At 40.7% G+C, this 26,992-nt stretch overlaps 1 protein-coding gene across 1 annotated transcript in view; it reads right to left on the bottom strand.

Moving 5' to 3' along the window:
• Window positions 1–26,992, bottom strand: part of MAPK14 (mitogen-activated protein kinase 14) — a 53,381-nt gene that overhangs the window by 6,272 nt on the left and 20,117 nt on the right. Inside the window, exons 3-9 of the mRNA XM_065402299.1 lie at window positions 20,537–20,595; window positions 14,646–14,757; window positions 14,080–14,109; window positions 13,319–13,366; window positions 12,711–12,825; window positions 11,837–11,908; window positions 3,987–4,066 (exon numbers count right to left, since the gene is read on the bottom strand). Of these exons, the coding sequence (XP_065258371.1) occupies window positions 3,987–4,066; window positions 11,837–11,908; window positions 12,711–12,825; window positions 13,319–13,366; window positions 14,080–14,109; window positions 14,646–14,757; window positions 20,537–20,595 (516 nt within the window). The remainder of the gene's footprint in view (window positions 1–3,986; window positions 4,067–11,836; window positions 11,909–12,710; window positions 12,826–13,318; window positions 13,367–14,079; window positions 14,110–14,645; window positions 14,758–20,536; window positions 20,596–26,992) is intronic.

Raw genomic sequence — 26,992 nt, 5'->3', positions numbered from 1 at the left:
ACATGAACATTTAGTTTGCAGTAACCTGGTGTGTGTGAATCTATCATGCTTTAACCTTCCACTGACAACTGTCCATGCAGACCCTGCTGAGGTCCATTAACAGTTGGTTAATGACCCCTGATCTAGTCCTCATCAGCAGTATCCACACAGATAGTCCATGGCAGATTAAAATTTGATCTTGCTGCAGACTAATTGTTTGTGTAGACAAACCCTGAATTATTCACCTGTTTAACCTAACCCTTCCTTCCTTCACCTCATCCAGCCTCTCCTCAGCCTACAGGTGGTAGTTTCAATGACAGCCAAAATATTCTCCTTCCCTTAGCACCTTTAGTTTCTCCCAATCTGACACCAAACAAAATCAACCACATTCTTGGCCAGATCAATAATTTCTCCTGCAGGATCAACTGCTTAGTCATCAACGCATAATTTAAATTTAATCTCCAATTCACCAAAACTGCCCTCTTTTCCACACTATTATAGCTATCACCTCAAGTACTGTACCCTATACCTTCTGCCCTTTGGGTCAGTCCTATCCCTCGGTTCTTCTTCTCCCAAACTTCCGCAGTTCAGAACACTACAACATGCTTGCATATGTGTCAGCTACCTTGACAATCTAGGCACACAGTAGTCCACCTACCCATAAGTCCCAATATAACACTGAACTTGAATCCTGCAGGACTTGGGGTCATCAACAGGGGAAATATTGATGCACCAAACAAAAAAAAGTCATAGTTTAGTAAAGGGCTTAGAAAGGCTACTTAGTCCTACAAGACCCCTCTCTAATCTGTAACATTTTAATCATTCTGCAATTTCTAAAGTCATTGAAACTCCTCACTCAACTCTTCAAACGCTCTCATTGCATGCCTTCATTTATCTGCCTTCTCTACCCTTCCTGCCACACACTGCAAAGAGTTTGATACTTTCCTCCATGTATACAGCATCCATTCAGGATCACATCACAATCATCTCTATCCTCCTAACTTTATTTCTCTTCAAGTAGACCTACCACAGGGGAGTATGGGGATAGTTAGTTAACCTCAAGGGCTCTCTTGCATGAAGTTCAGCCGGATCCTAAAATCTATTATCTCTCTTATTCAACATTTACATGAGGCTGATGGGGAAGCTAGTGAGATATCAATGGGTTGCAACCCACACACTACATCCTTGAAATTCAGCTCCACATCGTTCATCAGTTCAATCACACTGCTTTTTCAGTGTCTGTCTGAGAAACATGGCTAACAGGGTGAAGTCCACTCCAAATTAGTCTGAGGTGATAATGGTAGTCTGAAGAAAACTATCAAAGGAAATGGAGAAGGTACCCTTTCCGCTGAATGGGACGGTCCACCCATCTTTTGTAACTCAGATTTGCGACCTAGGATGCTTATTGGATCCTGGGCTGCTTCTATATATTCAAATATGCAAGTGTATTCAAATGGGCTTCACCTCTATGTCTGAGAAGAGATCGTCGAGCTAACAGTCTGTAAATGAGATATCAGGAGCTGGTGACAGTGGCGGGCCCTCAAGTCTGGAATTCAATTCTTTGCTGTGGCCGTGGCTAAACTATGAAGAAAGTTTGCGTTTAAAAATGTGTTACTTTATCTAACATGTTTTTAAACACAAAGAAATTAAGGTTGACCATGACAAGCTAACACATCTTTAAAAGTGTTAAATCTTGTCTAAACCAGTGTTTAAAGTCATGTTAATACACCCATATTACCTAATGTGTTTTAAAACAACCTATTTCTCTAGTCTAGACAAGGCCAGTGTTTTTACTTACTGATCTTCTCAAGATCCTGCAAGGCATATTTATTCAGGCTTTTTCTGAAGGAGATATATTGCCATTTTCATGCCGTTTTCCCTACATATTCATTTAAATTGTGATGTAGTTTTTAAATTCCACCCAGCTCCTGCTAAAATTGCCAATATTCCCCCACCAAAACTGCTCACTCTAAAATAGCTACTTCCACTCTAGAGACCATATCTCTACATCTCTTCATGACTCCCATAAGCATAACTATCCCTGTCATGCTAAAAACCACAGCTATCACATCACAAAGAAACCCACCAAATCAAATTGCTATTAGCTATCTCAGCACAATATTGGAGAAAAATGTCATCTCTTCAATAGCTTCACCATGTGAGGCATCCATGAATGCCAGTTGGTTACTGCACCCTCCCCTCAGTCTTTGACCATAATGTAATGTTTGACACTACTGACCATACCATACTCCTAGAACACTACCTCTGGTGTATCTGCACCCCAGGCTTTGCTTTACTTAAAGGAGACAATACTACACCACTATAGAAGGATCCAACAAGGCTTTGTTCTCAACCCTCTTCTCCTCTCCATCTACCACCCCTTACTAGTGTTCAGCATTTCATAAACATTCTAGTACCATTTTTATGTTGAGGTCAGTGAAAACTTGAGCAAAGTGTCCTTTCTCAATTTATACTCTGCCTACCTGCTCGAACACATCACTCAATTCTTGCTTAACTTCCTTCAATCACCATAAAAGATGGCTATCCTCTTACTTGACAAGGGGAATACCATTAATTACATCTATCTAGCTCATCTCAATTCTGAACATGAGTTCACTTCTCAGATTTGTAATAGTGCAGTCACTAAGATACATTTTCTTTGCAACTCTGCAAGTCTGAGTACTATAACTTCAACAAAATGACAGCTACAGTGATACTCATTCTGTGAATTGCTCACTGATTTCATGCCTTATTGTAAGTCCTTTTATGTCCTCCCCCAAATTTGCCCACACCCAAAGTTCTGTTGATTCACAATGCTTCAGCCCACCCGATCTTCAGGACATCTCTTGGCCACCGAGTTCTAGCTCTCCCTATACCTGACCTGCTCAGTTCTGGCCTCATCTGACTTCTCGCATGTCTGATAGAGGTCAAACCTTTCCTGCTCCCACATATATGATATATGAAATAGTCTACTCATCCCCCACCAAACGGATCCTCTGATTCTTTAACAAGTACCTCAATACCATTTTTCTGCAGCTTGCCACTAGAAACCTGTAAGCCAGTTCATTACATCAGTATTTACTATGCATTAGCAACCCATTACCTTCTGCTACTCCCCCCCTTCCCCATATACTCTCTTAAAAAAAAAAATTGGCATATCCCCTTGGTGTAACTTCTGTGTATTTTAATTTTGTGAACAGGTAAAATTAAGTGTGATTTATTTTATACTTTGCCTCCCCAAAGAGGTTCATAATCCAGGAACAAACATTTGTACATGGCAAAGGTGGTAGGAAAGACTGAAGACACTGATCATCATTTAAATAGGAGTCTGTCTAAATAAAGCTTCAGTGGTCATAGATACATGCTGGCAAACGTACGGTGAAAATTAACATATACATTAGCACAGCATGACTGTTTGAAGTGGCTAGGCTGGCTGTGCACTTCTTCCATGGTGGCCATCTCTTTCCTAATTTAGCACCTGCAATGCAGTTTGGATTTTATGCTCTGAAAACAAAAGTCTCAGTGGTGGCAGCAGCAGCAGCTCATTCTGCTGTCAGATGAAAGACTGCTTTGGGAAGAACACACAAACTCCCATAGAGAAATTGCACATGTTTAGATGTCATGCTCATTTTTGGATGGGATCATTTGCCCATAGAGAGTCCCTTGGACAGGCAATCTGGAGAAACAGTGATTGGTGTAAGTCCCAAGATCCCAACCATAAGAGGTGCTTCTCCAGTAGTGTCTGCCCGTGTGATCCTTTGTGAAGTACAGACCCACAAAAAGAAGTCAGGAAAACGTAAAATGAGCTGGGAAAGAGGAGTTCACACCATGGGTAGGGCAGGAGGAAGAGAGCTCAGGCACCCCAAGAGAGAAAAAGGAAAAAGGAAAAGACCAAAAATCCAGAAAAAAGATCACAAAGTACAGACAGACTACGAGAGGGCAGAACAGAGGTAGAAAACACACTGACTCCCAAAAGGGCAGATATTACAATCAAAGTATAAACTCACAGACTCTGAGGAGATTTTCTTCAAAAGCTCAGGCCCTGGGGTTCCAACGAGTCTCAAAATGAGCTTCAACTGATCAATATCTAATGGTGAACCATAAAGGAAAATGCTGGGACAAATCAAAATGAAAAAAAAAGTTCAGAGTATCAGCCTAATGAAGCTGGAGAGTTAAGGTCTAACAAGACCTTATCTGAATAGTCATTTAAAGCAAACTTTATACATTCCTTCTGTATAAAGTTAAACATCCCCACACGATGCACTTGTGTCTAAATCATTTACATTAAACAACTGGACCACAAATGTGCACACATGCATTGAGCAGAGTTGATCACTTACACTTGACTGCCATGAATGATGCACAGCAGACATTGAAGACAAAACTTTTGTCTCACCGGCAAGGCTTAGTTCACATGCTCACTCCACCCTTTAACATCCACCCAGAGCTTTAGTAGCTAGCAATATTAAGCACGTTAGTAATAGATGCAGTAAAGCAGAAGGCTGGCAAGTGTAGGTGCTAGTATGCAACAATACATGGCCATTTGCAATAGACTGCTGAGACAGTCTGACCACTTGTGACAAACTCCGGATGTCACAGAATGACTGGAACTTGCTTGCTGTCTAGAGTTGTTCTAGCAACCTAAAAACTGATCTGCTGCACCCTTCTCCCACTTCCCATGTTGCACGCTAAACTGCAGAACGTTAAAGTGGCCAACATAGCCAGCAGAGGGTGCTTACTTCCTACTGGCTTCTTTTAGAAAATATGAAGTGGACTACATCATCTTGTTTCAACACTGCTGCCAAAATAAAACAAAAACAAACTAGCAGGCAGAAGCTTTGCAAAAATAGGGCCTGAAAGTCCCCAAAGCTGTATATTTGTATGATGAAAAGCTTTGTGCTTCCAATGGGACTGCTGATCTAGAATGGACACAATGCCCAGTCCAAAACAGAGCTACCATCAAGTCATTAGACAACTGAGCTGCTCTCTTTGAAAAGGCAGAAAATAAATCTTTAAGAAATCTGAAAAAATGTACATGGAGAAATCTGTTAAAATACTATCAGAGGGGTAGCCATGTTAGTCTGGATCTGTAAAAAGCGACAAAGAGTCCTGTGGCACCTTATAGTCTAACAGAAGTATTGGAGCATAAGCTTTCGTGGGTGAATACCCACTTCTCAGGACTCTCTGTCGCTTGTTAAAATACTGTTACAGGTCTGATAGTCACAAGAATAAAGAGCCAGACTGGACGTCAACTTTTTTAAAAATTGGGAGCAATCTTATTCCATCTCTAAATTGCTCTAGTATGCTGCAGTCCAAATCCCATTAGTGATTTCAGACTACATCATTCAAGTTTGTTTCTGGAATATCATACTCTTAAAATTGCATTAACATAGTTATGGGTTTTTCTTTAAATACAAGATAATCTTTTTTTTAGGCAGCATTGTTCACCACAAGGGAAACAATGCCATGCTGATCTCATAAATGCAGTTGCAATTGTATCTCACTACATGGCATCTCTTTACTCAAATGCCACAAAGCATACATTACTACGAAGTATTCTTACAACTTGCATTTTGCACATATTAGAGTACAATTCTTACTACAAAAGTCTTCAAGTGGTGGAAACATTTAAATGAAATTTTGCCCATGCCCAGGGGTTGTTTTTCAAATACCTATTTTTAAAAGGACCCTTGTATTCCCAAAATGCATCTGCTGATATTAGGGACTCATTGCATGTCCAATTCTACTTGTTAAAGCCATACACTTTGACTAAAGCTTGGTTTACAATAAATGCATCTAAAATGGATAGAAAAATCTATGCTATAATATACTTTGACAAACAGATGAGTTGATGTTTCATTTACTTTCAAAAAGTTAACTTTGATTAAATTGATTGTTTATCAAGTTTGAATAAAAATAGGCACTCAAACATTACAGCTAATGATCACATACATGTACCTGTAATCACTGACCTGCAAACTCTTAGGCATCAAAACTTATAATGGAATCAGAGATTTCTGTCATATAATTAGCAGACGACTGCTATAGTTAATACGATCAGCTATATTTAAATGGCCCTGATGAAAGTCAATTTAAGACAGCCATTACACCCTTCACTCATGCTCTTTTGCAAGAAAAACATTTGTGCAAGCTAAGGACTGCCTGCGTGCCTTCATTTTGATTTGATATTCTTTGGTTTATTTGTATTTTTTAAATTTAAATTCCTTTTTAAGTGTGTTTCAAAATCAAGCTTAAGACTATCAGAATTATGGATTTGGGCCGCTATTTAAAATGCGTTACCCAAAAGGAGACATTATGGTACTGAAATTGAAATATAGAGCCAGAATGAAGTGTGTATGCTTATGCACATTAAGAAATATGGGAATAGTTGCTGTGCATGTAGATTCATTGAGTTTAAGACCTAAAAGGATCATAGGACCCTCCTGTATAATAGTCAGTCACTAAAGTCAAAACAGAGGCCATGACCACTTGTGATCATTAAAGACTCCATGACTTTTTATTAAGCGAAACAGTAATGTCCTGGATGTCTTGAGTAAATTCAAAATGTCAAAAGTATTCTGAAAGATCTAAATATTCCCTGAAGTTTTAGCTGAGCAAGATCTTCACTTTTTGTCCTAAACTACTAGAGCATTGCTGTGATCTTGTGGTTGCAAGAGAAGATACCCATGTATAATTTACAAATGCAGGACATGTCCATTTAGGGAAGTCTACATCAGTGTGTTTGAACCTGGGTGGATACACCTGCACAGATATCCCTAATCTAGATAAGCCCAAGTATTTTGGCATCTAAATCTTGAAAGAAATGTGAAGTATTAATGTTAAATTTGCCCAGTGTTATTTTAAGATGCAAAAAAGGCTTGATTTATAAGTGTGAAAGAACTGAACTAAAGTGAGAGTCAGAAGCATTTTTTTATTTTGGTAGTTACACTTTAAAAACTCAATAACTATTTGGCACTTACAAAGATGATTTGATCTATTTTATGAAAAATAGATCCAGTATATAATTTTATAAATAAAGAAAAATATTTACTACTGTGTCTAAATTTTAAGATCCTCTTATTTTTAAATCTTACCTGATAAAGAAAAGATGATCAAAAAAGAACTGCAATAGTGCTAGGGTCTGAACTCCTTAACTGAATTACCCATTCACAACAAACCCAGAGTGCTGGCTTTGATCTGGTGTGTGAATACAGGTGTGCAGATGACGCTATTGCACATAGTGTGCTGTCTGCCGTGTCAACCCTATTCTCAGGAGACAGCAAGGTATTAGAAGTTACTAGAAATTTCCAAAGTGTATTACACTTCAAGTACCTTGGTAGCTCCCAAAAGCAAAACTAACGTGCTGAGTGGACATTGCAGCATGCAAACATATAAACTATTCCATCTAGTTTAGGCCTACCATCTGTATCCCACTGAATTACAAGCATATCCTTAACTAATGGGGCAAGTGGTGCCAGAGTGAAGTGAACTCTGAACAGTTACACACCAAACTAACAAAGTTAGTAAACACACAAAGCAAAAGGAAAACAAAAACAAAACAAAAAAAACCTCACAAGAAGAAAAGTGTATGGAAAGGGAAAGCAGAGCATGCAAACCTCAAAAGGGATCGCCACAGGCTCTCCGAGGACTCAAGTCCCAATGATCCTGAAATGCAGAAAACAATCAATCTTCCATCATCATCAGCAGCAGACACTGCAAGATTACAGGAGCTTATCCACGCAAAGCATGTCCAAAGAATACTTGAGAGGCTAGACAAGCAGAGCAAAATGTACCAAGAGACCATGTAATTTCCAAATGGTTCATTTTCAACATGAAACCTCTGTAGAACAGCACGTGATTGGACAGCAAAAAAATTATATATATATTCATCACAGAATTTAATGGGATACAGTTAATTTAACAGTCAGAGAAATATAATTTTGTCTATATTGTTATAACGAACGTCCAAGATTCCCAACAGTGAAAGAAATGTTTGTTTCCTTTTGCACATGACAGTACTTTGTACAGAGAAAACAGCAAATCAGATTCCTCTCTTATTTGTGTGGACCAGTCACATTGAAATAGCGGTGATAAAAATGTTTTTAATCAATGGGAAAATATGCTTGTAAAAGCACAAATATTAGTATTAAACATAAGGGAAGATTACAAATATCTGAAATCACTTAATTCATTTTCTGAAGATGACTGAATTTCAAGAGGACAGTGAATGATTAATCTGATTGTGTGTGGCAGTGAGAAATTAAGGTTTTCAGTCAATTACAGTCCTTGATCTTATTCCCATCACCCCAAAATTTTCTGCATCTGTTGATTATTTCCCTACAACTCTTCCCTCATCAAAAAAGATTTTACTAACTTTAGAACCTCACATTTGATCTCTGAGTTTCACCCCAGAGGTAACCAAGACAAAGATAACACTTTAGAGACTTAATGTTCCCACTGTACATATAATTATAGAAACTATGGCTAATCTCTTGAATAATAAATCCCCAATGCTGAACACGTTGGGAGCTCAGGGCACTGATCTTAACAAATGCAGAAGATCTGGGTGTGTCACTACCTTTAGTTCCTTGTTGCTGTCTATGCAGGACCAAGTCAAGGTTTGGGTGTTAGCCCCCTTTTATATCTTTGGCATGGGGTGTAAAGGCTTAGGTAAGGTACACACATAACCCCCAACAGATACTGTTTTCCAGAACATGCTAACCTCACGTGCATAGGATATGCATGTCACTTAAGGTGGGGATCCATGCAGGCAATGCTCAAAGAACTACTAAAGGCTTTCTATATCTGTGGAGGTGGTGTGGGAAAGGCCTCAAGGAGAAAAGCATCATGATGTGACAAATTATCAACATGTGTGAAAGAATGCAAGCGTTCAAGACAAAGAATTGCAAGTATCTGCAGGAAATATATAAACTAGTAAAGCACCTTAGCATGACACAGGAAAGGACAGGATTTCCTAAAATCAAACTTGATTTTGCACAGTAGTTATACACCTATAATGCATATTTTAAAAAGTCAGAGGAAAGTCTCAGACTTGGAAGGAGAGATTTATCTATTTTGCTCAGTACAGTAAAGTACACACTGAGACGTATTTCCGGGCATTTAACAAAACATCTAACTCTTATACAGCACTTTTCACCAGTAGATTTCAAAGCACTTTATAAAGGAAGTAACATCCCCAGTTTACAGAGGGGGAAAACGAGACACAGAGAGCTGAAGTTACTTGCCCAAGGTTACCCAGAAGGCCAATGGCAACCCCAGTTCCCCTGAGTTCCAGTCCAGTGTTCTATCCATTAGGCCACACTGCCTCTCTTATATTGCAAATCCTATTTGAGACATTTTAATTACACGTCTTTGTAGCTTTTTGGGTTACATCTGGCAGAAGAGACATCATCTGAAGTATAAGCAACCTTTGTTAGAGACTCTGAATCAGTATTCTCCTGTTTATATTCTGAATTCAGGGTACCAGTGCTTCCAGGGTCAAATGTCAACAGCAGTGATATTTTTGCTGATACTGCTATTCTGGTTTCTTTTTCTGCAGCAAAAAGCCAAGTGTCCAAGCCAGACCACCTGATAAATTGGTTGCCAGCAATTAGGTAGTCAAAATGGGGAGACAGTAGTTTTTGTCTATTTCTCTCTTCTAGACCCCAGACAAGGAGGAGGGTGGGAGAGAGAGAGAGAAGCAGAACTGGGGATCAAGTAGCCCAACTGAAAAGAGGGGAGAGGAAAAGGAGATGATGACTGATGTCAAATGAGAGCATATTTAGCAAATTTAGAGGGATGAGTGAGATCACAGTTAGCAGGGAAGGAAAGGAAGTAGATAATGCAAAGCAAGGAGAAGAAGAAGGATGGAATAGTAAGACACACTGAAGGAGGAAGGGAAAACATGCAACAGAAAATGACAAGTGTAATGAAAGGAAAAAAGCAATTGGGTTTTGTTTTTTTTAAAGACCTAGGAAAGTGCTTTCCAAGATTACATCTTAAATAGTAACATTAATAGAAAACTGAATGACAATATGTTCCAGTAAATAGATGTAAATGTTAGTGCTTATGCAGACACACTGCAATCGAGTGTGTGGTGTGGGGGGAGTTTTGGTGAAAGGTGGTTAATCTCTGTCAAAATTCATCCCTATATTTAGATGTTACTCAATCACTTCTGCCATGGATGATGTTTATCCCTAGTAATTTAATGGCTGTACTAAAGTTTTGTTTTTTTCTTTGAAACACACCAATTTGTTCCAAATAGTAGTTTTTTTGTTCTAATTCCCTGGGGAAGATATTCCTAGATCAGTGGTCTCCAACCTTTTTATGCCCAAGATCACTTTTTGAATCTAAGGGCAACTCAGGATCTACCCTGCCCCTTCCCCAATGCCCCGCCCCGCTCACTCCATCCCCCCCGCCCTCTGTCGCTTGCTCTCTCCCACCCTCACTCACTTTCATCGGGCTGGGGCAGGGGGTTGGCGTTCAGGAAGGGGTGCGGGCTCTGGGCTGGGACGAGGGGTTCGCAGTGTGGGAGGGGGCTCTGGGCTGAGCCTGGGGCAGGGGGTTGGGGTGTAGGAGGGGGTGAGGGCTCTGGGAGGGAGTCTGGGTGCAGTAGGAGGTATGAGGTGCTGGCTCTGGGAGGGGGCTCCTGGCTGGGGCATAGTGATGGGGTGCAGGAGGGGGTATAGGGTGGGACTTGGGGTTCAGGATGCAGGCTCCAGGAGGGGGCTCAGGGATGAGGGTTGGGGTGTGGCCTCCTGACGGGCAGCACTTACCTCTGGAGGCTCCTGGTTGGTGGCAGGTGCAGCGAGGCTAAGGGCCTAACCCGGCCCCAAACCACTCCCGGAAGGGGCCAACATGCCCCTGCGGCGGGCACATGGCTCTGCATACTGCCCCTCTGCAAGCACCGCCCCCGCAGCTCTCCCGGCCAATGTGAGCTGTGGGGGCGGTGCTTGCAGGCAGGAGTGGCGCACGAAGAGAGACCCCTGCCCCAGGCTGCACTGGCCGCTTCCAGGAGCGGTGTGGGGCCAGGGAAGGCAGGGAGACTGCCTTAGCGGTAGCCACATTGCACCGCTGAAGACCGCAATCGACTGGGAGATCTTCTAGGATCGACCAGTCGATCGCAATGACCGGTTGGTGACCACTGTCCTAGATGTTCCTGCAAAGGATTTATTCTCCCCCTAACAAATTACCCTCTCTTGTAGTCAAGTATCAGAGAGGTAGCCGTGTTAGTCTGGATCTGTAAAAAGCGACAGAGAGTCCTGTGGCACCTTATAGACTAACAGACGTATTGGAGAATAAGCTTTCGTCGGTGAATACCCACTTCGTCAGAAGCATTGAAAGGGGGAGTTGAACCCATCTGATTAAAATTAGTAAGTGTCTGACAAGGGAGCTGGATATTTGGAACAAATTGGCAAGCGATCCCTGGCCTAAAGAAGCAGGAGAATCGCTGCTTTAATAGCACCCCATTTAAACACACAGGGAAGGTCACTTTACTGAGAAATAAGGGATATTTTATACTTGTAAAGAATCTGCAATAAGCACAAGCAGGATGCAATAGGGATATGGGGCATATTGTGCCACTGACCAAACCCAGAACCCAATAATTTTGTCAGACTGACAAGGTGAGGAACTCCCAGCAATTGACAACAAGATAGTTCTAGTAATGGCAGGTACCCGTGAAGAGAAAGAGTTCTGCCTCCTTTTGCACAGTAATGATTTCTCATGTGGGATACACCTAGCTATGTCTGGAGCACAAGAAGTCATCACTGAAAATTTTATTTTCTTGTGAAATGGGTGAAAGTGAAGAGCTCTAATTTACATTCCAAAAGAGAAAATAAAGTTTTTAAAAGGATACGGTCTGTACCAGGAAACAATGTTCTTCCAGTCAACAGCTCAGCCATAATGCACCCCACTGACCAAATATCAACTGAACAAAACAAAAACAAAAAGATAAATGTAGTATAGGAAAAATAAAATCTCAACAGAATTACCTTTATCAATAAGTAGAAATAAGTCCATGCTTTGGCATTAAATACAACTTATACCATGTCCCAGGCCAGCCAACAATGTTCCGTCACCCTCAGCTGACACTTGACGAAGCAAACCTAATACCAAATTAGATGAAAGTTTCCCCAGCTGGGCATAATGCCCATCAGACATCAAAGTCCACAGAGGAAGAGGGAAAAGCCTGTTCAAGGCAGGCAGATGTCTGTGGGATGGATTTGCACAGCTACAAGAGGGCCTGGTCTTACCCCGTCATACCCAAATGGAAACAGATGGAAAAGGAAGGCCACAAAACCATCCAGGGGGATGTATACACAAGTAAAGAGGAGAGGGTGACAGGAGAACAGAAAAAGAAAAAAGAGGTATGCAATCAAAGGAGCACATTTATACTATCTATCCCTATAGGAAGTCATGACCTGGCAAAATGAGAGGAATATCTATGAGGACGGATATTTTGCTCATTATACACTCAAGAATTGTAAGTGAATTATTTAAATGAAATCCTGTGAATGCTAATGTAATGATACTTATGCTGTGGTCCATGGACAGCTGGCTGGCCACACGATGCTGCCTCCTCCCATTCAGTTTTACTCAAGTACAGTTGCTATAGTTGCCACAGTTGCACACTTACAAATGGAAGGAGTGTGTGTGTCCATAAAACAATCCCTATCAAGATGAGAGCTACACTATAAAAATGTGGGAGAACTCCTCTGCTGCTAATGTACCTGTCTGGTTGTAATGCATCCAGTTCAGCATGATCTCAGGAGCCCTGTACCACCTGGTAGCCACATACCCAGTCATCTCATCATCCGTGTGCCGGGCCAAACCAAAATCCAGAATCTGCAGAACAAAAAACAGAAAGCCGCACATTGTTGCAATAGAAAAATGAAACCCAAACTCTTTAGAACAAATAATCAGGCAGTTTTGAGACTGGGTGGAGAAAGAACTGGATGGAACGATGCAAAGAGTAGATTATGGAACACAAATTAAGGCACTAGACAAAAATAGAATAGGCCTCAAGTATCAGCACTGAGGCAGAGTTGTGTGCATAACTTGCCTCTAACTGTACTGTGCTCAATTCCAAGCCAGAGTTGTTAGCTTTTACTCTCATGAGCACTAAATTCACACAACATGTAAAAAGTTAAATTGGAGTTTAGCACAAACCTCCTTTCAGCCCCTTGAAAACATACAACAGGTGAGGACTAAAGTATTCCAGGCATTTTAAGTTGAGCTATTAAGAAGCTGATTTGCTTAAGTAAGTTCTGCATCTTCAATGTTCACCATAACTACTCAAACCACAAGTCAAACTAAGTGCATACTATCGCCAGATTACCTTCAGCTCACAGTCTTCATTTACAGCTAGGTTACTAGGTTTTAAGTCCTAAAAAAGAAGGAAACAATATTAGCATCAGTCTTGCATAATAACATATTAGCTGCAGCTATGGCAGAGGCTATGCATTGTCTGCATTTGGCATTAACAACAATTTAAATAAGAATGCAACTTTTTATAGTGGGGGGAAGGGGAGTCTCATTCTAGAGCCAATTTTTACTGAGTTTTCTCCTGTTCTCATAGGCGTTCTGTATAAGCAGCAGTTAGTCTTTTCAAGATTCTCTCATAAAAGGCTAATTAAGCCTCAATACCTCTATTAAGGTAATTAAGAGAGGAGTAATGCAATCTACCCAAAGACACAGCAAGTCAAAGCAGAGATGGGAACAGAACCCAGGAATCTTAACATCATTTTCCCACTACAAGACCACTTCCTGCAATATTCCCCAGCAGCTTTCATCCCAATTCTACAGGTGCTGTGATGAATAGATTCAATGTCACACCTTTGGGGGGGGGGGGGGAGGGATAGCTCAGTGGTTTAAGCATTGGCCTGCTAAACCCAGGGTTGTGAGTTCAATCCTTGAGGAGGCCATTTAGGGAACTGGGGTAAAAAAAAACCCACAGTATTCTGGGGATTGGTCCTGTCTTGAGCAGCAGGTTGGACTAGATGACCTCCTGAGGTCCCTTCCAACCCTGATATTCTATGATTCTTTTAAACATATTGATTTCAGTACATTTTAAACAGTTATCCTAGTACCAATACTCACTCTGTGTATTATGTCAGCCGAATGGATGTACTGTAACACAAGATAACAGATATTTTACAGATCAGTATGAGTAAACATCCTCCCATGTTCTTACTACTACAGCATATAACCGCCCCCCGCCCCAATTCATTTGCAGTAGGAATGAAGTCGGACTTAAGTGGTGCATAGGCCTTCCATGGGTCATATGCACAAAGGTGTTTCATACTTAGTCTGTCTCCTTCCAGACACTGAAGAATTCACTGTTATCAACAATGAAACTAGAAGAATTATATAAATTGCAGGGATAAAAGATCCACTATGCACAAAACAGCTCTTATTCATAACCTTCCAGACTCAGCCCATTGCTATGCACAATGTGAGAATGTATTCACACTGAGTTTCTGGTGGAGCACTACAACAATACTGAATCATTAAGTGGACAGGAGAAAGGCCAACAGAAGGTTACCCTACATTCACTAAGAGAGTGAATAAACTCCACAATCCATTCGTGTTAATCTCTTTAAGTAGGATTGTACGCTTCAGGAATTTCCATCTCCCCAGTATTTTGATAGGACTGGTGCAAGTACCTTCAGACCCCGAAGAATTTGGTATATAAGAAACTGTACATGGTCATCTGTGAGCTTCTGACATTTCACAATATTGTTCAGATCAGCCCCCATGAGGTGTGTCACCAGGTACCTAGAAAACAAAAGGAAAGGTAGGACAGAGTGAGTCACCAGGAAATACCCTTTTCTCCCATGAAAGACAATTACTAAGCAAACTAGCACTCCCACAGGGCTTAAATGAAGCTTTGCTTCATACGGAACAGGATATTAGAATAACTGACCACTATGGAGACATCCTTTCTGTTCCTCATACACTCCTGAACAAAGCGTTTTCTTGTTCAATACAGATGACTAAAAGGCAGCTCCATTTAAGACTCCTCTTTTCTTTCCATAACCTTTCCTCAACTAAGAAATATCTGAAGTAGCAGAGCAATTTTCTTCATTTGCATGGCATTGGGAACATACTGGGACATTTGCAAGTCCAGGTGAGTGGTCATACCAATGCTTCACAGGAAAGCAGAATACCCATGCTGAACAATGTTCTATGGGATGGAATAGTGGGTGGGGCAAGAAACTCCTTGACCCCAGTGGCAATGTCAGCTTATGTCCTGAAGCATGAAATTGAATGCCAGTTTTCTTTGGGATATGAAGTGTCCACTGCTTTCCAAACTACCCATCCATACAAACAAGCAAAAATATTGGTTTGTAAAGTTCTGGACTACATTACTTCAATCCCATATGTTCAGCGAGCAAAATAAGCTACACTGAGTCTATACTAGGAGGATCTGATGATATAGCTATTCTGGCAAACCTTTACTAATGCAGATGTGGTTCTACCAAATGTAAAATGATTGGACAAGGATTTCCTCAGTTATGACACCATAACAATAAAGGTGTTCAGGGTCTATAGAGTCTGCCTTTTTTCCCACCTTCTAACAACAACTACAAAGAGAAATTAAAAAGCCAAGAAACTGTATTTTAAACACCAACGATAATTTTATGTATAAGGATTTTACTCTAATTATTGCTAGTTACTTTCAATGATAAATGCACCTTATTCCAAAGATACAATAGGTAGCTGGCCATCCATCCAAATATAAATCCACAAAAAAACCCCAATACTTTCTATTTTTGTTCTTCTCAGTAGGAAATTTACATTCAGTTTTTATTTTAGCATTGTTCCAGATTAAAGAATGATAAATTCTAGCGAAACTAGAAGCTGTGCCCCCGCACATTCTCACTATACTTTCATACTGAGTTGGTCCTCTTTTTCTATTAGTGCAAACAGGCAGAATTGTGTTGGAAAAAGTACCATTTCTAGGCCTTCTAAATGTACCCAAAGACATGATTCAGTACATCCAAGAGAAAGAGCAGATTGTGAAAGACCGTTTGCAATGTAATAGTTTTACATTAGGAAGCCCAAAATGACCTAACTTCAGAAGTTTAGGTATTTTTCAAAAAATTAAGTGTTTAAAATAAATAAATAAATAAATAAATAAATCAATCGAGCTAACGTGCTGAAATTTTTTGGAAGCAATCTTCTCTGCTGGTTCCCACAGTACTTCAAATAAGATACTCTGGACTCTGCTGATTCTGTAGTGCTTCTCCTAATAGACATTGCTGCCACAAACCCATAAAGAACATAACAATGTTTTGCTATGAAGCAGTATATGAGCAGAGGAGTCCCTGTATATTCTCCCCTATTCCCTCTGGTAGCAAAGGGCCTTTACCAAGCTCAGAAGCAAGGGTTTTGTCATCTAAATCGTTTAATTCTGAATGGTGCAGATTTTGTTTGCAGTGCTAAGGATGGCAGGGGCCAATTACGTTAAACTCTCACTGTACAGTAGTACATGAAACTTAGGGAGATCTCTCCCCGTCAGAAGTCTATGGGTATGTCTACAATGCAAAAATAAAACCACCCGACAACCTGCTGCAGAGAGTCTCAGAGCCCAGGTCAATGTACTTGAAGACAAATTATGGGACCAAAAATAGCAGTGCAGACATTCCTTTTCGGGCTAAAGCCCAGGCTCTGAAACCCAAGGGGGATGAGTCTCAGACAATTAGCAGCGATGCATAAATGCAGAGCACCTTAAAAACACCAGAAGTAACATTTTTAAGAGAACTTAAATTCCACCTTTAGAAGCGTCTTTGGCATTTCAGTTCCTAAGTTCCTAGTCACTTTTGTAAATTTTACCCAAGAACTTTAAATTGGCTTGCTCAGGAAAAAAATCTATGTGGAGAGAATCTAAAAATTGGAGCTCAATCTTCTATAGCTCAGTTTTGTACTTGTTTATGCAAGCCAGGGTCTTCACATTGGAAACCCTTCCCCAATGAAGGCAAACCTGCATCTAAAATCATGGGCATCAAACCATGGGCAGTTTTTCTTGTTGCCATAGTCACTTCTGCACAATGCATTTGTATCCTGCCAAATCAGAAACGCTAGTGTTGTATGAGGAATACTGCCACTCATTCAGTCTGGTTTGAGCGGATGGGCAGCTGCGACCTTTCTTCTGTGTGGCCTAAGTTCAAAGCACTCCACTGGTCTTAACTCGGAAATCCTTGATTGTCTAGCTGAAGAAGTATCCCTTAGCTATCTTGGACTCTTTGGGATGGTAATGTGTAGCTTTTAATTCAATTCCTATGGAGATCTGCAGTGTATCTGAAAAGTCTTCAGGCTCATTAAGCAGCATCCACATAACAGGGAATTCTTTTGTTACCATAAACATCCCCTTGATTCCATATGGCAAGCAAAGAATGTTGTGTCAATGCATCAGGGCCTGGGACACTGGCATTAGCACAGCACCCTGAATCACAAGTTACACCTAGCTCTTACATTGCTTTCATCCATTTCTATCACATTGCTCTATAAAAAGGTGGTTAAACCACCACCATCTTCTACAGATGGAAAAAGTCCATACACGTGAATTGCAGCAATGGCAATATGATGGAACAAAGGATGTGAAGGAGATAACAAACAGGTACCCATGTACCCCTGGTGTGGGGATATGACCCATCAGCACCAAAACGTTTAGACTCTGAGGGCTGCGCTGCTGTAGCACTTTAGTGAAGACGCTCCTATGCCGATGGGAGAGCCTCTGCCGTTGGCGTAGTTAATCTACCTCCCCGAGAGGTGATAGATAGCTATGGCAGAGGGAGAAGCTTTCTTGTCAACATAGTGCTGTCTACATGGGGAGCTAGGTCGATATAACTACGTCGCTCAAGGGTGTGGATTTTTCACACCCCGAGCGACATAGTTATACCGATACAGATTTGTACTGTAGACCTGGCCTGAATCTCCAGAGGCTTTGAACAGTCTTGACCAAGAGCAGCTGCAGAATGACTACAGCAGTTCAGCATCAACTCAGTATGTGTTTCAAGCTGTATCTAAAGCATCATTCTCAAAGCATGGAGGTGAGCATGAGATGAGGTGACCTCAATGTCCTAAAGCATGACACAGCTGAACACTTCAAAGGGGTCAAAGTGCAACCTTAGGACTTCATGCCTAACTTGTGTTGAAACCAAGTGCACAATTAACACCCAGCTGGCTCGCTCAACTACGGCATTATAAGATACTTTTTACCTCTCAGCTTTCTAGCTGATTTAGCCTTGTTCTTGGCCTCGGGTGCCCAGGAAAGTGTTAAATGCTCACCCCAAGTCTTGACTATTTGCAGACAAACCTGAATTCAGATAGGACAGCTGTGGTTCTTCTCTAAACATTGAAAATGGCAACCATATTGTTGGCCATTGAATCAGTGTATTGACCACCGTGCGAGCCAAAGGGCTGCTTCTTTTTTGATGTGGGGGGAGGGGCAAAGAAAAACAAAATGGAGGCAGGCGACCTAAAGTGGTAAGACCAGATGACTGAGAAAGAGGCACAACGATTGAATTCTATTTTATTTAAAGAAAGCTGAAGGCACTAGGCTTAGTTTTATTGAGCCAAAAGAGAGATACAAACAAGTAGTAACTGAAAGACAAAATAGCTATTGTGGCTCCATTTAGCTAGTGCATAGTAATGCAAGGGACTCATGGCTGGAAACAAGAGATCCTGGCCTGTTTAGCAGGAGCAGGAATGAGCCAACCAAGTATTGTCTGGTAATGGATTTTACCTAGGAGAATCCTGCAATACATGTTAATGGAGCACATATCTTAAAGCAGATCTCAACAGTAGAGATCTGCTTTAAGATATGCCTTTGAAGAAAATACAAATATCCCATTTGTCAAATGCTACTATCTGCAAGCCAACGAAGAGGTCACAGTCCCCAGAGACCACCATCCTTCATATGCCAGTGGACTAGCTGAAAGCAGACTTGTAAGAGCACTCCACGTTAGGCATACAACAGTTAACAGAGTAATGTCCTAGGTTTGCATTAACAGAACATGTGCTCTCTTGTCCTTTGTGCTGCAGAATCACACTTGTGTGGGATCCAAGAACAACTTACGGATCTAGATATCCATTTATCCACTTCCCCTCTGTCTCACCCTTCATCTGTCAGGATCAAAGACTGTATTTATACAGCTCATGACAATGCCTTGTCAACTGCTTGCAGCAGCTCACAGCTGTATCCTGCTACAAGCCATTCCCAGGCACATCACGATTCCAGAAATATAAACCTGTTCCATAAGGGGCTGGAATTTGGTTTTAAACTATAGCAGTTTTGGAGTCACTAAAGTAACCAAAAAAGACTGCTTTCATACTCTCTTTCCAGGTCAATTTCACTGTTTCTCAAAGTTCATTGGTTTCATCTTTAGTCCAATATGAGACACAAATATCTACTGGATTATATCTTTTAAATATTTATGAATAGCTTGGCACAGGTGGCCTTATTCCAGATAAGGTAAATGCTAATTTCCCAACCCAGTCAATCTCTTCCAAAGCACTCCTACCCACCAAGGCAGGTACCGACTGCATTGCCTGAGTAGCACAAAGGGAGATGACCAGGACACCCCACTATATATACTATGGCTTCAAAGAACTCATGAATGCACTGCCCCTTTCCTGCTTTTTTGTCATTTAAAAAGGGTGATTATTTTACATCTTTCGACGAGACTAATGGAGCTAAAATGGGGATTTTCAAAAGGCGCTAAAGGAAACTGGGTGCCTTTGAAAATCCCAGCCTAAATATGTATAGGTTGGCTCAGCAAAGAGTAAACAGTGATGGGAGGACCACAAAGGATATCTACTAGTACTTGAAGGGTATAAATATAAAACAGGGAAGGAGTTGTTTATGGCACAACAAGGAGATATCATTAGAAGTGAGAGTTTCTGGACAAGGAGAATGATTAGGCCTTGAAATAATCTCACATGCGATGTAGTAGAAGTCCCATCAGTTCAGAGGTTTGAAACTAGACTAGACAAGGTACTAGCAAAAGCACTATAAGGAACAATCCTACACTGGCAGGAGGAAGGATGAGATGATTAATAAGAAATTAGTGCTAGAAAAGACCTGTAATTCTAAAACAAAATTTAACTATAATCCTCATAATCCTTCCAAATTTCAACCATGTACCAAGGGTAGCTAGCACTACTATAGTAGTTTGTGTGCTTATGGGGGGGAAGGAGGGGAAAGCAGGAGAGAGAGAGAGAAGAGAAGCAGGGGAAGATGTAAACAGTCTTCAAATATGTTAAGGGTTGTTATAAAGAGAACAGTGATCAATTGTTCTTTATGTCCACGGAAGGTACGACAAGTAGTAATGGGCTTAATTTGAAGCAAGGGAGATTTAGGTTAGATATTAGGAAAAGCTTGCTGTGGAATCCCCATCATTGGAGGTTTTAAAAAACAGGTTGGACAAACACCTGTCAGTGATGGTTTAGCCACAGTTGAGGGGCTGGATTAGACTTCTCAAGGTTCATTCCAGCACTACGTTTCTATATCATATATGCTTGGGCTGCAGTTTTCAAAGATGTTACCTACACATCATTGAATTCTTCCAGTGACTTAGCAGGTGTGAACACATCCAACAGACCAATCACCTATAAAGAAAAAAAGGCAAAAAATGAGAAAACTGAAATATATTTTGTAATATAATCTGATCTACTTCATAAGTGGTTAGTTCCTGTACTAGAGTAGAAAAGATTCACTCCATCTCACTTTTTTCTTCCAAACACATCAAGAGGCCAGGGGAGGAGGGAAGAAATTAGTTTTCATGATCCTGAATACAGCTTATGTTCTTGCGGGGAAAAAATTTCCAGTTTCAATCCATATGGTTGCCATTTTTACCCCAACCATCCAAAGAATCAAATAGGGAAAGTGAAAAATCAAGTAAGGCAACTTGATATATTATCACTTGACACAAATGCTATATTCAGCGTTGTTGTAGCCACATTGGTCCCAGGATATTAGGAGACAAGGTGGGTGAGGTAATATCTTTTACTGGACCAACTTCTGTTGGCGAGAGAGACAAGCTTTCAAGCTTACACAGAGCTCTTCTTCAGGTCTAGCAAAGGTACTCACTGCTAAATACAAGGTGGAACAGATTGTTTAGCATAAGTAGCCAACGCATACTGCAAGGGACCATTCAAGGTGAAATTGGCAATTAAACCCCACCCCACCCCCAGTCACAGGGAGGAAAGGAGAAAGGGAAATAAGCCATAAATCCAGTGTCTCTATATAGTCCATGATTTTTAGTGTCTGGCAAAGTTATGAATTTAAGCTCCCAGACTCATCTTTTGAAAGTGTTATGCAAGTTTAAAAATGCTACATGAAATACTGGATAATCTATTAGGGAGGAGGAAAAGAAAGCAGTGGATAACTGAAAGTCTAATTACAAAACAAAATGCTTTTAAAGACAGCACAGTAGAGAAAGCATACAGTTGAGGTTTTAAAATCAGAATTAATTGGATTGAGAAGTAGTAATTCTTTCCTACTAAATTAAGTTATTGGTGGAAATAATTCTAACACTATATTGATCACCTTTAAGATGCCAGAGACCAAGAAGGTATTGTTGAAAAACTGTACATCAAATATAGTAAGAGTCTATACCTGTCTGTGTTTTCATTATCCTTTGTTAACTATTTGTTAATGCTTGGCTTTATAACTCTATGATGTTTTATTATAATGCCTGATTACATTCAGATAGAAAATAACATAAATAAAGAATGGTCCTTTTTTTTGGATTTTTATCTATTTTGAAAATGTGTATAACAGGGTCTAGTTAGGTTTTTTGTTAAATAAAATAATCCAAGTCACAGAGAATTTTTCAAATATTCTTCAATTCCAGTCTTCATTCTGATCAATGGAGTACACAAGGATTTTAATACAGAAGTTTTTACCCTTAACACGATGACTCCCCATTTTCTAGATGTCAATAGAGAAGGAAATCAAAATGAGTTTTAGTTAACAGGTCTAAATACCTCTTTTCCCAGTGAAGATCCTGACCTGAGAGGCAATACAAACCCGTGCAACTGATCAACACAGAAGGACACAGGTGTAAACCCTAGTTTGATAGGTTACAAAATGAAATATCCCAAAGGTTTTGTGGTGAGATCCAGTATAGGACAGAATATGTTTTAGGAAACCCTGCAGCTACACACTACTTGAGTGACCAGCAAAAAAGTTTGGCTATGAAACAAGGTGGATGAGAAAAAGATACACATCAAGATAGGAAGTTAGAGTCCTGGCCATACATATGATTAGACTGTAAGCTTCGCAGTAGAAATTTCATGCCTTTTTATTTGCATTATTAAGGTGCCTAGCAAAATTCTGGGCTCTGTAATCAAAAACAAACCTAAGATGCAAATGGAAGAAATCTTCCAGGACATTGATTCTAGTCCCCAGCTATCACAGGCAACCACATCATATAATCCCTTTCATAAATGTATCAAGCTCCATCTTGAAACCAATCAGGTTTCTTGCCCCCAATCCTCCTTTTGGGAGGTTATTCCAGAACCTCACTTCTGCAATGGGTAGAAACCTTCTTCTAATTTCCAGCCTAGATTTACTCATGGTCAGTTTATACCCATTTGTTTTTGTGGCAACATTGTCCTTTTTCTTAAATAGCTCTTTTCCCTCCCTGGCGTATTTATTGAGTGCAAGTAGATCCCCTGGGACCCTTCACTTTGCTAGTCTAAACCAGTGGTCTCCAAACTTTTTTGATCGCGCACCCCTATCAGTAAAAAAAATTTTGAGCACGCACCCCCGCCTCACCGAAGCAAAACAAAAAACAAAAAAACAAAACGCTCGGACTCCCACCTGACGAAGCAAAAACAAAACAAAACAAAAAAACCGCTCCTCCTGCCGCGCACCCCCAAAGATCCTCTTGCGCGCACCCCAGGAGTCTAAACAACCAAGCTGTTTTAGTCTCTTCTCTATTCCCCCGTTTGTCCCAGTAGCCCTTCTCTGCACCTATTCCAGTATTTTTAATAAATCTATCAAATTAGGTTTGGTACTATGAGGACCAGAATTGTACCCAGTATTATAGAGGTGGTCTTACCAGTGCTTTCTACAATGGTATTAATACTTCCCTACCTTTATTGGATATACCTCTCCCAATGCAGCCCAGAATCTCATTTGCTTTTTCAGGGCTGCACTACACTGGTGGCTCATTCATTCTGTGACTCAGGTCTTTAGCCTGCTCTGGCATTTCCAACAACGTGCCCCCAGCTTATAATGGAAATCTTCTTCTTAGTCTGAAAGAGCATGAATTTGCCCTTTGTACTATTCACTTTTTTCCCATTTTTATTACTCCATAGCCTCAAGGTCATCCAGTTCTTGTCGTATTCCAGTCCTCCTCTGTGTTGACAATGCCTCCTAACTTTAGGTCATCAGCAAATTTCATTAGCGCACTCCTACTTTCTGAGCCAAGATCAGTAATAAAAATATTAAACAAGACCAGTCCCTGAGGAACTCCATTAATAACCTCCCTCCAGTCCAACAGCTCCCCTTTCAGCACAACCTGTTGTTGTCTCCCTTTGAGCCAGTTCCTTACTCACCTTACAATCCTTGTACTAATTCCCATATTCTCCAGTTTAACTAGATGCCTTTTGTTTATTGTGATTGCATTTACATAGATGTTCAAGTCAAGTGTGTAAATCTAAATGTCTTAGCCATTCAATTGCTTGGGAAGGGCATTGTGTAATCCCATGAGGGAATCAGGCAGCCCTTGCTGATGGATGCTAATTTCCCATGTGGCACTGTATCAAACGCTTTACTGGAGTCCAGATAGATTAGATCGGGGTGGGCAAACTTTTTAACCCGAGGGCCACATCTGAGTATGGAAATTGTATGGCAGGCCATGAATGCTCAAGAAATTGGAGTTTGGAGTTTGGAAGGGGGTGAGCGCTCTGGCTGTGGGTGCGGGCTCTGGGGTGGGGCCAGAAACTAGGAATTCAGGGTGTGAGAAGGGAGCTCCAGGCTGGGGAAGTGGGGTGGTGTGCAGGGGTGGGGCTGAGGGTGCGGGCTCTGGGGTGGGACTGGGTATGAGGGTTTGGGGGTGCAGGAGGGTCCCCGGCTGGGCCCGAGGGGTTCAAAGGGTGGGAGGGGGATCAGGATTGAGGCAGGGGGTTGGGGCGCGGGAGGGGGTTGGGGTCCAGGCTTCAGGCGGCGCTTACCTCAAGCAGCTCCTGGAAGCAGTAGCATGTCCCCCGTCCGGCTCCTATGCGGAGGCGCGGCCAGGTGGCTCTGCGTGCTGCCCCATCCCTGCAGCTCCCATTGGCCTTGTTTCCCAGCCAATGGGAGCTGCGGGGGCAGCACTTGGGGCAGGGGCAGCATGCGGAGCCCCCTGGCTGCCACTACGTGTAGGAGCTGGAGGAAAGACATGCAGCTGCTTCCAGGAGCCGCACAGAGCCATGGCACACGCAGAGCGGGGCAGGCCCCCAACCCCACTCCCTGGCTGGAGTGCTGGAGCGGGACAAGCCCCGGACCTCGCTCCCCGGCGGGAGCTCAAGGGCCAGATTAAAATGTCTGAAGGGCCGGATGTGGCCCCCAGGCCACAGTTTGCCCACCTCTGGATTAGATTTACCGCATTTCCCTTGTTTAGAGAATCAGTTCTCATCAAAGAAAGATGTCAATTTAGTCTGGCACTATATTCTTTTCTTCAAAATTTGTTCAAAAAAGTCTTTCATATTATTGAGGTCAGACTAACAGATCTGTAGTTGCTTAGTTCACTCCCTCCCACCCACTTTCTTAAATAGAAGTACTGTGCATTTGCTATTCTCCAGTCATATAGTACCAAACCCAATTTGATAGATTTATTTAAAATACTTGTAATTGTACCTATTCTTTCTGTATTCTGGGATGGAGATTCTCAGGTTCCCCTGACTTGAATATATTAAGCTCTGAGTTTTGCTTCCACCTTAGATGTGGTAATTTCTAATTATCATACACCCAGTCCCATTTGCCTTCCTGCCTTTGTCTCCATGTTCTACATCATCATCCTTATTGAAAACCAGGGTGGATTTGATTTAAATCAATTTGATTTAAATAATGATTTAAATCACTAGTCAGGAAGACTCTATTTAATCATGGATTTCTACATAAAAGTGCATTCTTGCTGGTTGTTATAACCTTAATACATATTCTTCACAACTCAGAGATAGATATAGGTTTCATTTTTAGAAGGTACACACGATACATTTTTTTAAGTGATTTACTTTGAAAACTTTTCAGATTAGTTTTACCACTGTATCAGAAAATGAATGATTGTTTGGTTATTTCATTTACCAAAGGTAATTGAATAAGATATTTATGAAGTCATTCGGAGGTGAACTATCTCCAATTCAACAGGTTAATCATTAATATTTGGAGGATTTTGTTGCCAGGCTGTATTAGGAGGAGAACATCACAAGACAGACATTAAATTGTTTTATTTAACTAAAACAACGTTATGTATTTTGGATTTTTTTCTTCAACAGCAAACATATAATATTTTAACAAAACAAGCATAAGAATTTTTGAATGTAGTTAAACAGTCAAGTTTTTTAAAATCAGGTTTGTTTTTGTTAAAATTGTTTAACTAAAATAGTTAAACAACAACAAAAATTAAATCGACTGTGTCAGCCAGGTCAATGTGAGAAACTTAAAATCCTGGCTTCTGCAGCTAACTCAGTCGTCTTCACCTTCATTTTCCTGTTTGTTCATAATCTGGAAAAGAAAAACAAGCTTTCCTGCTTTTTCAGGTCCCAAACGATTTCTCAATTTGGAACGAATTAGTCCAAAGGAAGAAAATATTCTTTCTACACTGGCAGAAGAAGCTACTGCTGTTAAAAGTGAGATTATCACTTCAACAGTCTCTGAATCCAAGTGCTTAAGTGATTTCCACCAGTTCACGGGTGTGACTTTTTTTAAAACATCATCAGCAAACATATATTTCTTGAATGGTTCTTATTCCCAAGCTGGGTCGCTTTTAGGACCTGCTGCCATTATAGGTTTTCCCATCTAGTGAGAGAATGGTATGGTAGATCTCAAATCAATTAAGGCTACACTCAGAAAGACCTCAAGACTTGCTGCTCAAACAGGTTTCACTTTTGTTTCTACCGCCTGTCCCTCCCTTCTCACATTTATCTCCAGACTTCTTCTTGTCCAGATCTATTCCACCCCCAACAATCTTCTATTCATTGAACTTTTTGAAACTTTGCACTTTTAGAGAGAGGTAAGGTACACAAATTTGCAGAGGGACAATAGGGTTGAGGTCTGTTATTTCTCACCTCTATATATTATTTATTTAAAAACATTTTTGCTGTTAACAAGCATGTTATCTGTGGAGACACAAATCCACAGTTTCAGAACTGCAAAACTAAGCATTTCTGATGGTATCTTCTAGACTGAGCATTGAATCCCATTGGGTAGATAGAAAGATTAACCTAAATAATCTATACAGAAGCCCCTGGAACCCCATAAGATTGGGTCCCTAATCCATGAACTATTGGAACTCATTTACAAAACTTTTCTTAAACATTACATGAATATATTGTCTCATACTATAGAATTAGAATTTATAATCCCTATTCCATGATGAGATATCTTAATTAAAACTATCTTTAGATAGGTTTTTTCCCTCAAAAAGCATTTTAACAAAAAAATCTGATTTTTTTTAAATCATTGATTTTTATCCACCCTGTTGAAAACTGAGGCAAAGTATTCATTTAGGTTTTGAGACATACCTAAATTATCTTTTATCTCGACCCCATCTTCACTGCAAAGTAGCCCCACTTCCTCTTTCCTTGTTTTCTTTTCATTTATACAGCTAAAGAACTTTTTACTATTTGTTTTAATTTCCTTTTGCGAGGTCTAACTTGGCTTGAAAAGAACTTACTTTCTAGTACGTTCACAGTGGAGCAAGTTTGCAAGAACAGCTCAGATTCATACCCTCACTTGTACCTTTCCTACCTATGCAACCTCCATCCTCACCTTTGAATCAAAAATCCTCATTCC

This window comes from Emys orbicularis, chromosome 4 (assembly GCF_028017835.1).
Source record: "Emys orbicularis isolate rEmyOrb1 chromosome 4, rEmyOrb1.hap1, whole genome shotgun sequence".
NCBI classification, from domain to species: domain Eukaryota; kingdom Metazoa; phylum Chordata; order Testudines; family Emydidae; genus Emys; species Emys orbicularis.
This window is presented reverse-complemented; position numbering and strand designations above follow the sequence as displayed.